The sequence below is a fragment of the Rana temporaria genome, chromosome 2 (assembly GCF_905171775.1).
Source record: "Rana temporaria chromosome 2, aRanTem1.1, whole genome shotgun sequence".
NCBI classification, from domain to species: domain Eukaryota; kingdom Metazoa; phylum Chordata; class Amphibia; order Anura; family Ranidae; genus Rana; species Rana temporaria.
The window spans coordinates 241,910,114-241,924,078 of NC_053490.1; the positions used below are offsets into that span (position 1 = coordinate 241,910,114).

General features: G+C 44.0%; 1 protein-coding gene across 1 annotated transcript in view; it reads left to right on the top strand.

The window, feature by feature from the left end:
- MYBBP1A (MYB binding protein 1a) overlaps positions 1 to 13,398 on the top strand; it is an 84,578-nt gene extending 71,180 nt beyond the window's left edge. Inside the window, exons 24-27 of the mRNA XM_040336707.1 lie at positions 5,917 to 6,030; positions 7,567 to 7,668; positions 8,268 to 8,392; positions 12,585 to 13,398. Of these exons, the coding sequence (XP_040192641.1) occupies positions 5,917 to 6,030; positions 7,567 to 7,668; positions 8,268 to 8,392; positions 12,585 to 12,945 (702 nt within the window). The 3' untranslated portion in view covers positions 12,946 to 13,398. The remainder of the gene's footprint in view (positions 1 to 5,916; positions 6,031 to 7,566; positions 7,669 to 8,267; positions 8,393 to 12,584) is intronic.
- The last annotated feature ends 567 nt before the right edge of the window (positions 13,399 to 13,965 follow it).

Consider the following 13,965-nt stretch of genomic DNA (forward strand, 5'->3'; position numbering starts at 1 on the left):
CTTACCAGTGATATGCTGAAAATATTGCAGCCAAGTCAGAAAGGCTACTTTTGTTTACCTTCAAAGATGTGTTGTCTTCAAGCCTATTCACACTGTCCCTCTTGCTTCAGTATTTGTCACTGACCTAGAACAAGTATACAGATGAAGAATGCTGACTTTTCTCTAATCTTCACAATCTTTGTGTGTTGAATACATTGTTCCAGCACTATGGCCTGGTATTTAGTGTGTTCAGCTGAAGCCTGGGTTTCTCCTGAAATGTCTGTAATCGGATGGAACCAATCACATTCAAATGGCATTTTAAGGAGAGTTCAGGAATAGTAACCTTATTTTCCTTCATATCAGATTTTGAAAATCTACCTAAAATTTCAAATTTACTGAAGTTTCTTATTAATCTGATGACAATGGTTTCCTAAAGGGTGCATTTCTGTGAAAATAAAAAGCTGCATCGCTAAAGCTTCTTTTGAGGGTCATGGAAGTACACTTACTTTTTCATTCCTGTGAATTACTTATTGACAACTATCGGCTGATTGTTACTGATTCGCTCCAGGGGTCTGGAAAGATCCCAACTAGGGATGCACCGAATGTTTTTTTTATTTTTTTATTTTTTTTGGGTGCTGAAACCGATACCAAAAAATACACTAGGTGGAAAACCGATACCGAAACGGCACCAATACAGAAAGTGTCCGTTTAAAAAAAAAAAAACATTTTTATACAGGAGATGGTCAGAGACTGGGGACGTGGCACAGGAGATGGTCAGAGACTGGGGACGTGGCAAAGGAGATCAATGCAGCCTGCCAGTGCCCATCATTTGCAGTCTGCTTTAGTATATCAGTAAGGGGGACAGGGCAGTGTTGGCAGGAGCAGTGTTCTTGGCTTTGCCCATCTATGGAGGAAAGCTGTCAGCACACAGCACACATTTTCTGTCTGGATCCACCCAGCTGCCTGACAGCTTGCTCCACTATGCAGCTGTGAGCCGAAGCCAGCTGCTCCCACACCCTCTTCAGCCCGGTGCTCCAGAGCAGAAAGCTTTGACGAAGGCTACTTTCACACTGGGGCGAGAGCGTGAGAACGTCTGCAGTAAACCGCCGCTATATTTGGTGGCGATTTTCCATATTTTTAGCGGCACTTTTCAGCCACTAGCGGGGTGCTTTTAATCCCTGTTAGCGGTTAAAGAAGGGGTTTATACTGCCTGTGTAGTAGGGCTGTACATCTTCACCGGTCTCACGATTCGCTGCGATTACGATTATCAAGTCCACGATTCGATTCCGCGATGCATCACGATTGCAGCGCAAGTGCGCATGGCTTTCATCAGAAAAAAATGGAGTACTTGTGGTTTTTTTTTTTTTTTTTTTTTTTTTTTTAGAACAGATAAAAAAAATGTAACACTTCCTGCATGTAGCAAAGTCTAAACACAGCAGACATGCTACAGGAGATGGTCCGAGACTGCGGACATGCTACAGGAGATGGTCCGAGACTGCGGACCTGCTACAGGAGATGGTCCGAGACTGCGGACCTGCTACAGGAGATTGGTCCGAGACTGGCGGACCTGCTACAAGGAGATGGTCCGAGACTGCGGACCTGCTACAGGAGATGGGTCCGTGACTGCGGACCTGCTACAGGAGATGGTCCGAGACTGCGGACCTGCTACAGGAGATGGTCCGAGACTTGCGGACCTGCTACAGGAGATGGTCGAGACTGCGGACCTGCTACAGGAGATGGTCCGAGACTGCGGACCTGCTACAGGAGATGGTCCGAGACTGCGGACCTGCTACAGGAGATGGTCCGAGACTGCGGACATGCTACAGGAGATGGTCCGAGACTGCGGACCTGCTACAGGAGATGGTCCGAGACTGCGGACCTGCTACAGGAGATGGTCCGAGACTGCGGACATGCTACAGGAGATGGTCCGAGACTGCGGACCTGCTACAGGAGATGGTCCGAGACTGCGGACCTGCTACAGGAGATGGTCCGAGACTGCGGACCTGCTACAGGAGATGGTCCGAGACTGCGGACCTGCTACAGGAGATGGTCCGAGACTGCGGACCTGCTACAGGAGATGGTCCGAGACTGCGGACCTGCTACAGGAGATGGTCCGAGACTGCGGACCTGCTACAGGAGATGTAAGAGCAGAGTGGAGATACGAGATAGGCGGGCCGGGCAGTCAGTCACATTAGCGTGGCATATACTAACACTACCCTCCCGCCTTTCTACTAATCTAACAGTTCTGGTCAGTGGGCGGGGCTGACGCCAGGAGAGACGTGAGTCGTAAGAGGAGGGAGGCGGGCCGGGCAGTCACATGAGCGCTGTGAAAAATGGTACTGAACGGAGGCGCTCTCCCGGGAGGGGGGCGGGGCTAAACATCGATTATTACTGTCGCATGCATCGGGGACACCCGAATCGCGATGCAGCGATTTAATTTGACACCCCTACTGTGTAGTGCCGCTGTCGAATCGCTGCCCATTTATTTTAATGGACAGGGACGGTTTAGGAGCGGTGTATAACGCTGCTCCTAAACTGCCCCAAAGATGCAGCTTGCAGGACTTGTTCTAACACTACTCCTGGAGTGACAGTAGAGGTGCTTTACAGGTGCTATTTTTAGCGCTAAAACGCCTGTAAAGCACCTCGGTGTGAAAGTGGCCTTAGTCTCTGCTCTAAGCAGACCCGGAACCTGAGCGATCAACAATCATGATCACTTAGGCCTTGGTGTCAACAAGGGACAGCTGCAGCATCACACTAATGATGCAGCAGAGAGAGAAGTATGATGGTTCTCTCTCTCCCCCCCCCCCCTCTTTATCCCCCATAAAATGCATATATATTATTTTTTCTTCCCTTCATTGTTGTCAGCACTTCGTTTTGTAAGATTAATAAAGTTGCCTAGAGATCTGCTAAACAAATGAGCAGTGTTGTGTTAATACAAATTTATACAATGTTTGAAACAGATTTCGGAAGGTCTAGGTATGTCTTTTAAAACTTGAAGCTAATATCACCCGCTCTACACCTACACATTATTTGCTGGTGAATTAAAAATATAATAGCTGTAATGGCTTGCTACTCCCTACTGAATGCATTCTAACTAAATCAAGAGTGCTCAGTGTTTGATCTAATAATGCCTCATGTTTGGTCCTCTGGACACCCAGTAATTTAAGCCTCACACCCTTCCCTTATAAGAGATTATCAGAATGGCTGTTTTGGAGGGGACACAATGAAACCATATGCACAGACTGAAGGGAAAAAAATGTTTTCACATAGCTGTGGGGATTATGTTTGTCAAATTTCTGACAATTTGTAACTTTAATCTTTTACACAGGTTACCTGGCAGCATTAGGTACATTTTATCAACTCATTTTTTCTCAACTTGTTGTAAATCTGACAAGTGGCTTAAAGGATACAATTAAAAAACCAACAAAAAAAAGGAATCAAAAGAAATACAAATTTGGTGTCTCTTGAAAACATGCAGTATTTCCTCTTCATTCAGTTTCTTCACTTTTTGATATATATGTATTTGACTTGCTGATTTTTAAAGTTAACATTTTGTTGCATGCTGTGTGTTTTACTGCAGATTTGGCAGTGGGCATTTTAGAAACTTACATTCCAGCAGCAAAATAGATGCTATAAGTTCGTATCGGGGTCGGCAAAACCGTCGATCAGGGGCAGTTGACGGGTAGATCTCATACCTTCCTTTTCAACCCCAGAATCTGGACAGGATTAGGGGTGGCATTTACAGGAACCAATCCCCTGTATTTTCCCTCTGCAGCAGCTTAAAGGGTCACTAAAGGCAAGGGGGGGGGGCGGCAGCAACCGATGTTTTTTCACCCTTAAAGGGTCACTAAAGGACATATATATATATATATATATATGTATATATATATATATTATATATATATATATATATATATATATATATATATATATATATATATATATATATATATATATATATAATATATATATATAATTTTTTTTTTTTTTTTTTTTTTTTAGCTAAATGGCTTCCTTTACCTTATTGCAGTCCTGGTTTCATGTCCTCATTGTTTGTTTTTGCTTTGATGTTGCTGTAGTTCCTCTGTTATGGACCACTTCCTGGTTGTCTGTTTCCTGATCACCACAGTACTGGGGAGAGTTCTCACGGTGGTGACTAATCAAGGAGGTGGATTACTGTTTTGTCATCACCAATCCAGTTTTCGTTATACAATCCATCACTGCCCTCTATTGGCTCTCTGGCTCTGTACATCAGAAACCAGGAAATCACACAGCAAAAACGAAAATTAAACTGCAGGCACATTATATATTGGTTTTTAGATCTATTTTTTAATCATTTTTAAAAGGAATCGGGTTAACTATTATGTCTCTATAAACCACCTGTAAACAGTCATTTTCAGCAAAAAATGTTTTCCTTTAGTGACCCTTTAATGCATAGATTGCATTAAGGTGAAAAAAAATGTTCTTTACAACTCCTTGCACTTATAGAAGTCTAAATTTCAGCTGACCCGCAGAAAAGCCACAGGTTCACCGGCTGCACCCTCGGTGCGGGTATACTGCAGTGTGAAAGCAGCCTTAGGCCCCCTCTGACATGATCAGTCTGACCCAATTGGACCCTTCGTTCACCTCTATTGAGCCACAGATGTAAACGGACTTGTGGCTGCTTACACCCACCTACCTCTAATTCGATCCGTTCAATAAAAAAAACAGAAGGGGGATCCGTTCCCTTCCATTTGGGCAGATTGGATTGGAGGGCCAATATAGTAGTGTGCTGTGCCCCTGTCTGCATATGCAGAGTGGACATGGGCCCGTCATTTGCCTGCTCTGTTCATTGTGACCCGCGACTGGTTACCAAGTCGCTTAAGTGGCCCTCGCTCGTTGGGCATCCCTGCTGTACAGCAAGGGAAGTCCTAAAAGCTTGTAGGTCTTTAGGGAGACCTGTCCTGGTGTTTCTGATTTCCTGGTGCTTATGCTTACTCCTCCTCTGTATAGTCCCAGTGTTGCGCCAAAGGGTTTAATGGGCAGGCAGTATAATGAAGGTGAAAAGAAGCTTCTGAAAATACGTCTGATGAAGAAATGCTTTAGGCAGCTGTTTCCACGCGTCGCTTCTGGCTCTACCAGTGGAACACATGCCAGGATCCAGGTGGTGTCCATCCTTTTGAATGTAATAGTTTTTTTTTGTTTTTTTTGTGTTTACATCGATTGCAAAAAGGGGAGTGCGTGTTTTTTTTTTTTTTTTTTTTTTTTTTTATATCAATATATCCAAAAGGTTTTTACACTGAGGCTCCCTCTCCGTATTTAGTTTACTGCCTTCTCATGAAACCCTTTGGAGCAACAAAGGTCTCATGATCAGATATGTTCTCCATCTTTTTAAAGGTTTCCTCCCCCTGTATGATATACATTTCTAATATTTTGTAGAGTTCAGTGGTTTTTGTTTGAGAAGCTAGCAGGAGGTCAAAGATCGGGTTTAAGATGTACCCAGTGGCATAGAAAAGTACCTAAACTATATCTGAAGCTTCTTTTCCTGGCTTGTGGGATTGTAAAGGTTTAGTTGCCATAAGTGCTTTCATTTTACCTATGTTCAATATGGTCTCTGTCCAGCTGGGATACAATTTCACAGCCACAATCTTCTAAGCCATTAGGTACATGGTACACACTAATGAACCTAGTCTGGTATATTGCTTCTAGGGGTCAGTGAGCCTTTATTAACTGTGTATGAGTAGGATGCGGCACCAATGGAATACATGCACAGAGCTGTGTACCAGACCCCTCTGAATCACAGTACTTGTTTTCTCCGTTGTAATATGGCACTATAATCCCCCCCCCCCCCCTGTTCGAATCAATGGTTTTATTTCACTAGCTGTATGGTTGTTTCGATTGGGGATAATTAATACTGCCAACCATATATATATATATATTTATTTTTTTTTTTTTCAGGCACAAGCATGCACTCTTCTTATGAAATCTCTGCAGAACCTTGCTCAAACACAGTCATTGTCTCAGAGTGAGTGGCAGGTTCTGATTAAAGAAAGTTTGACACAGGTTACAGAGGTAAGTCAGTCCAGGCTAAATGGGCAATCTGCATTTTATAACAAAACATGTAGAATGACTAGTTTTTCTTCTTTTATCTGGCTGATAGGCCTACATTATAGAGTCCAGAAATATACATTTTGGCGTTATTTAATTACCAATTAAACATTCTTGTTTACTGCCTTAGGAGAATCTGTGGCTTGCTATTTACCACATTTAGTATACAATATTTTGGTGCACAACAATAGTAAAACAGTGTTTGCATGAAATGAGGACAATCTTTGGAGGGTGAGGTGTAGAACTAACCGTTGTAATGACACGACTTGACAGATGGACTGGAATTGGGCTTTGTTCTCAACACTTCCAGGCTTTCAATGTAAGGATAATATAATAACGGTCTTTAACCACTTCAATATAGGGCACTTTATCCCCCTTCCTGCCCAGACCAATTTACAGCTTTCAGCGCTGTTGCATTTTTAATTACAATTGAGCGGTAATGCAACACTGTACCCCCCCCCCCCCCCACAAACAGAGCTTTCCTTTTGGTATTCGATCACCTCTTGGGTTTTTATTTTTACCCCTACAAATAAGACCGAAAATTTTTAAACCGCTAAAATTTTTCTTTGTTACAAAACGGTGTAAATAAGTCTTCTCCTGATGAGGCAGTACTGATGGGCAACGATGAGGAGATACTTATATGTGCCACTGATGGGGGGGCACTGATGGGTGGCACTCAGGAGGCACTGGAAAGCATAACTGATGGGCACTGAGTGCCATCCGTATTGGACAATTGGCATCCCTGGTGGTTCTGGGTGGGCATCCTAATCATTTAGCGCTGTCAGGATAACTGAACCACTTCCCGGCTGTCATTCTGCATACAGCGGGCAGGAAGTGGTTAAAGCAGACCCTGGGGGGAGGGGTGGTTAAAAGGCAGTTAAGCCATGGATTGACTGCCCAACTGAAACAAACCATGCAGCCAGAGGGGGCTGTACACACGTTGCAGCAGCAATGCTTTGCTCTGTGGTCGCAGCAAATGTAACTTAACATGCCAAGTTTGATGGCCAGCACCACCTGTTAAACTCACCTATTGAATTCAACGGGACCACACTTCAAACTGCAAAATGCTTGGCTTGTGGTTGTGCTGCAACTTTTCAATCCAATATCTTTGTTCGCCAAAAAAAAAAAAAAAGCCACAAAGTAGGCACAATGTCTTGTGCTGTTTGGGGTCATTCCCCTTTGTGTCAATACCAGTGTTTACGTGCCCACTATAAGCACTGCAGTCTGCTTAGCTGACAGGTTTCTGCCTGGAATGCGGAGAGGATTTCCTGAGCTGGATCACAACACATTCTTAGCTGTGAGGTGGTGACATACTACAAGCAAGATAAACGTAAATGAGGAGTGGGGTGAAATTTGTAGAATGTCAGACAGATTTTTCATAGTTCAGTGCAGTCAACATTACAGTATTCAATGTCGGGTTTATTTTCATACTGCAAATTGATCAAAAAGTATATGATAATAGAATCATTTTGGGTAAGCCTTAATTTCTGTTTTTGCCAGATGTTAAAAGCTACAGAAGAGATTAAAGTGAAAGTTGACCAAGAAAGATTAATAAAGTGCTTTGAACTCCTTAACTACCTACTCAAAGTCATAAATCAACAGGTATGTATAAAAGACTAATAAATGACTTAACGCTCCTATATGAAATTGTTTTAGCAATACCTTTCTGACTGCAACAATCAGACTTCAGTTAGTTTCTTTAAAGAAACTGTAAATTACCTTAAAACTTGTTCTTCATGTTTAATTTCCTAAAGGACACAACGTGTAGATTTTTTTTAGGCAAAGGCTAGCTTCTCCCCCTTGACTAGTGTCCCTAGTAGCAAGCCACTTGCTTTGGGGACACTGGTGTGTGTGTGTGTGTGTGTGTGTGTGCGCTCACTCCGGGCCAAGTCACTTATTTTTCTGCTACACACGCCTTCTGTCGTATTATCATCCATTAAAGGAAATTACATTTTATATACATTTTAAATTGGTGTGAAGGCACACACACACACACACACACACACACACACACACACACACACACACACACACACACACACACACACACACACCAGGCATCCTACCTGTGTTGTATGTTTAACACAAGAATTCTGTAGCTGACATGTATTTGTAAAGTACAAAATGGGGTAGGTAATTGTTAGTTTCCCATCCTGCCTTCACTAAGGTATATTTGCAAATACTGCTGTTTTCTTTTGCAGAAACTTGACATTAAGTTGGCAAATCTCCTTCCTGTCCTTCAAGATCTGAACCAAAAAGAGGGATTTGGGAAACCAGTAAAAGTGGAAGACATGTACTGGAACGTGATGAAGTTACTTGGCTTTATGTATGTATAGTTTGTGTTGTGCATCATTTTACTTTCAAATGTACTAAAGCATACAACGGTGCTGTAGCAAAAATACTCCCTAGTTAGGGCCTGTGCACACCATCTATTGAGCTGCACTTGGTGAACTCCATCAAAAACAATTGTTTTCTATATGCCAGGTTAACACCATGCAGTAAAATAAAGCCCAATGGACATGGTACAAACAAGCCATTAAGGAAAAGGGCTTATTCCTTCTCTAATTTTATTGACGCATGCAGAAATTGCTTTACTGTGTTAAGAGATACCCACTGCTGGCTGTAAGTAAACTTGTACACTGTAGCTCTGTGATGTTAAATGTATGTAAATTTAAATGTGCAGCGCTAAAATCAGCCCAATGGATCTCTAATATATATATATATATCACGATTCTTGCGGTGTTACATCTTTCACATTATACAAAAAAAATTGGGCTAACATTAGTTTTTTTTTTTTTTTTTTTCATTAAAGTGTATTTCTCTTATCGTCCATGGACGGGACACAGCTCCTTAAATCTTGACAAGTGGGTTATGTTCCCTGTTTACAGGAGAGGACTAGGCAGAAACATGTTGGATAATTAAATACATGTTACATTAACGAGTTGAACAGCCCCGCCCAGGGGGCGGTCCCTTCGGACATAACCCTCCTCACTGCAGCCTCAGTTTCGTTCTGCCTAGCAAGGAGGACGTATGGCTCCCCTTGGGCCCTGAGGAGAAATTTTATTTTACTTTTTCTTGAATCTTCTTTCAACTGTCGGCTGAGACACAGGCTGGATAATATAGATCCTTGTAGTCTACTCGGTCCGACCAGCAAGCGTGGGCACACCTTTGCAACGAGGCTGGGTCTACCACGCCATGACTCCTGGGGTGGCCGGTGATCTTTGCTCAGAGGTCCACATGTGACTGGGCTGTGGTGTTGTCTCACTCACAGTGGACCGGGCCGACAGCTACCTCCATTGCGGTTGTAGTTCTGTCAGGAATGCGTCAGCGAGTCCTTGCTCGGACGGATAAGTACAGTCCCTCCTGCTTCGGTGGGTTGGTACGGCTGGGGTTTGGGGGTCCTCTTCTCCCTTTCCTTGCTCCTTTTCCCTTGCTGCATTGCTAACATTGCCGCTGTCAGGGGGGAGGGGGCCTGCCCTCCATGTGTGCGACCCAGGGTTCAAATCCTGGGCATGCTAGGCATGGGCATGCTAGGTTCCGACTCAGCGTTGGAGTATCTAGTGTTGATCCAGACTCCTCGGTGGCAAAGGTCCTTCTTCCCCTGGAGAAATTGCAGACTCTTCAGTCTGCGGTGAAGGTATTGGCATCATGCAATCGGTCTTCTCTCCGGGCACCTGCTGGTTCGGGGCCTGTGGGTAGCCTCCTTCAAGGCGATACTGTATGCCCAGTTCCACACTCTGGTTTTCCAGGGGAAATACTGTCCAGGTGGTAAAAAATCTCTTGTCTCTGAAATCATCCGATTCCGGTGCGCCACCTAGTCAGTCTCTCTGAGTTGGTGACAGAAATCCCAGACTCTTCGGTCCGGGAAGTTGTTTCTTCCTTCCAGTGGTCGGTGTTTACGACGGATGCCAGCTCATGGGTTGTGAACCTGGGGGGTTCACAAACCTGGGGGGTCCAGTCGGCCCTGAGTCGCTGGACTTGCGTGGACCTACGGCCACACCTCCCTGAATGTGTCTGGTCTCGGTAGCTACCCAGGGTCGGGCCTGGCTAGTGCCTGGGTGGGAGACAGCCTGGGAATACCAGGTGCTGTCTACTGTTCATATTTTAGGCGATCAGGCTATGCTTCTCCTTGTGGTCGAACAATCTGGTTTCAGCCGGACAATGCCACGGCCGTCTATACCATCAGGTATACCGGCAGGCAGACTACTGGAGTCACCAGATGCTGGACAAGTGCGACTGGTCTTTGTGCTTGGGGTGTTTCGGCTCCCTTGCAGGAGGTGAGCCTCACAGGGCATGGATCTCTTGGGCACTCGTCTCCGCTGCAAGGGTGTCGAAGTTAGTGGCCAAGTCTAGTGATCTGGTACAGACGCGTCGGTCACGCTGGTGGCCCTGTGGGGGTCTGTATCGGCGACTTTTTGCCGTTCCTTCATGGTAGTTGCTTCCTCGGCTGCTCCACAGAGTGGAGAATGAGGAGATCCTGATGATTCTAATCGCTCCAGATTGACCTTGGCGTCCTTGGTACGCCGATATCGGGCGCCTGGTAGTGGAGGTACCCTGGCGGTTGCCAGGGCAGAAGGTCCCTCTGTCTCGAGGTCCCATACTTCCTCCTGTTGTACAGTCACTGACTTGCTCAACATGGTTATTGGAAGTCAGACTTTAGGTGACCAGGTCTGTCTGACTCGGTCAACTCAACAATGCTGAGGGCACCGTAGTCTTCTTCCGGAGGATCTACCGTTGCACCTGGCAGGCCTACATGCGATGGGATGGTGTGACGTCCACGGACGTACTTGGTGTCCAGGGTCCTGCTGTTTTTAAAGCGTGAGGTGGATCTAAAAATTGCTTAAAGCACCGTTTGGGGGCAGATTTCAGCCTTGGCTGTGTTCTTTCAGTGGCCTTTTTGCGGCCTATTCCCTGGTGGGCCCCTTTTTGTGTGCAAGGGGTTTGTCATATACTTTCCCCACTTGGCCCATCTCTTCCCCCATGAGTTTTGACTCTGGTGCTCTCGTTTCTTCAGGAACCTTCCTTTTGGAAACATCAAAGATTTTCTTTTGACACTATCTCAGAAGGTGGCCCCTTTAGTGGCCTTTACCTCTGTTAGAGGGGTTTCTGAGTTGGCGGTCTTGTCTTGCAAGCCGCCATGCTTGATCCTCCATAAGGATTAGGTGATGGTGCGCCCGCGACCTTCGGGCTTTCGGCCTTTCATACTTTAGGCGTGGTACACGCTTTGCGGGTGTACCAGCCTACTACGGCTCCGTCTTTGGAGTTCTGACTCACTTTTGTGTCGGTGTCTGGTCCACAAAAGGGCCTGGCGGTCTTGTCGACCACCATTTCTCAGTGGATCAGGCATGCCGTCATACAGGCCTATGCTCTTAAGGGGCGGGCCCCCCTTTCCGGTCACGGCACTTTCGACCAGGGCAATTGGTGCTTCCTGTTTTTTTTTTTTTTTTTTTTTTCGACATCATGCGTCCGTCTCACAGGTGTGCGAGGCGGCGACTTGCTCGTCCGTTCACGCTTTTTCCAAAATGGGTGCTGTGAGTGCATCTTACAATGCTTTTTTTCGGCCGCTAGTTTTTGCCGGCGGCTGTTTAACGTTGCACCTCCTCCGTTGAGGAGCTCTGCTTGTTTTGGGGTGAAGTTAAAATTGGTTTTACTGATATATTTCCCACACCTCGTTTTTGGCACTGCTTGGGGACGTCCCACTTGTCAAGATTTAATGAGCTGTGTCCGTCCATGGACGATAAGAGAAAATAGGATTTTTTGTACTCACCGTAAAATCCTTTTCTCTGAGTCCATGGACAGACACAGCACCCACCCCTCATTTTTAGGTTTGTACTGCTTGTTACGAACTGAGGCTGCAGGCTGCAGTGAGGAGGTTTATGTCTGGAGGGACCGCTGTTCAACTCGGATAACTAAATACATGTTACATTAACAAACATGTTTATGCCTAGTCCTCTCCTGTAAACGGGGAACATAACCCACTTGTCAAGATTTAAGGAGCTGTGTCCATCCATGGACTCGGAGAAAAGGATTTTACGGTGAGTACAAAAAAATCCTATTTTTGCCCCCCCCCCCCCCCCCCCCCAAAAAAAAGAGACTGCTGCGCAAATACATTGCAACAACCACCATTTTATTCTCGAAGTTCTCTGCTAAATTGTGTGGTGTATGTGTGTATGTGTGTATGTGTGTGTGTGTGGGTGTATGTGTGTATGTGTATATATAATATATATATATATATACATATATACATATATACATACATACATACATACATACATACATACATACATACATACATACATACATACATACACGTGTGTGTGTGTGTGTGTGTGTATATATATATATACACCCTCCCTCCCTCCCTTATTTATATGTATGTTAAGAGATGGAATTTTAGTTTCATTGCATTTTTTTGGGCTTAAGTTTTTACTTTTAAAATTAATTAATGTGAAGCCATTTGCAGGCTATTTTATTAACTACTTTTTTTTTTTAAACTTTTATTTTCCTAATAATTGTAGGCGGCCTAAAAAGGAAAAGCCAAAAGTAATACCTGTGGCTGTTTCTGAAGAAAGTACCTTGCCCAAAAAAAAGAAGGGTGTCTTACCAGAGAGCAAGATACGCAAGAACCGGAAGAAGGGCAATCCGAACGCTCCAGCTAACAAAGAGGAGAACTCAGAAGAACAGCAGCCAGGCACCAAGTCTAAGAAAAAAAAGAAGAGAAAGAAGGCAGGACAACAAGAAGGTGGAGCAAATGAGAACTTGGGAGCACCAGGCAATAAGAAGAAAAAACATAATGAAGATGCCAAGGGCAAAGTGGACACAACAAAACTTGAAAAGGCAAAGAAGAAAAAGAAACAAAATAAGCCAAATAACAGCTAGTGGCACTTACCTATATTTCTACTACACAGACTGATTTTTTTTTCAGATCTTGTACAGAATTTGTAGTGTATGTTTGTTTGTTTTTTTAAACTCTGATTACAGTTCATTTTAACTATTCCTGTTTTCATTAACAAGCCAGCTGTGATGAACACTGATATCAAAATGTTCAGTATTCTGTTATGTATACTTTATAAATTTTACAACAGGCTGTCATGGCTGTATAAAACACCAGGGGGAGTAGTTATGCTATGGTTTCCTCTATATGTTACAGCTTAAAGTAGTAACATCATTGTTCTATAAAGGTTTCTACATGCAAATTCCAGATATCACTTTTTCAGTATCCTGAGCTGAAAATAAAAGTAGTATGTTGCCCCTTTGTAATGCCATGAGTGGGAAGGTTTTTTGTTGTAATACTGTAAGTATTGTTTTAAGTAAACTGAAGAATGAGAATGACATATTGACCTCCTTCATTTTAAATCTCCTTGGATTTGTTTAATCCTACTGGTAGAGCTTGGTTCACCATAGCTTGGTCTTGGAAAAAGATCAGGTGTTTGTAGATATTAGGATATTGCTATTTTTTGATGTTGCATACACACTGGAATTCATTTTGCATATGAAAAAAGTATCATAACCAAAGCTGTATTCCTGATAATGTTTAATGATAGCAGTCCTAATAATTTCTGTACAGCACATCTTTATGAAGTAGAAATGTTCATAAAACGATGAGCCAAGAGTGCAGCCTCTTTATCTGCTTGCCCTGCCAGTGAATTGTGTGTGTGTGTGTGTGTGTGTGTGTGTGTGTGTGTGTGTGTGTTTGTGTGTCAGCCGGTCTGACCAAAGCCAACCATGCTGGAAAGCAAGCAGCTGACTGGCTCTTGATCAGTACTCGGCCAATGGCTGGCAGAGTGCTCAGCAGGGAATATTGCTATACTAACATCAGATTGTTGGTATAGCAGCTCCGACCAGAGCTGTGAGTTCAACCACGAAGTTGAATGAAGAAAAAAAACTCTTGGTGTGTAC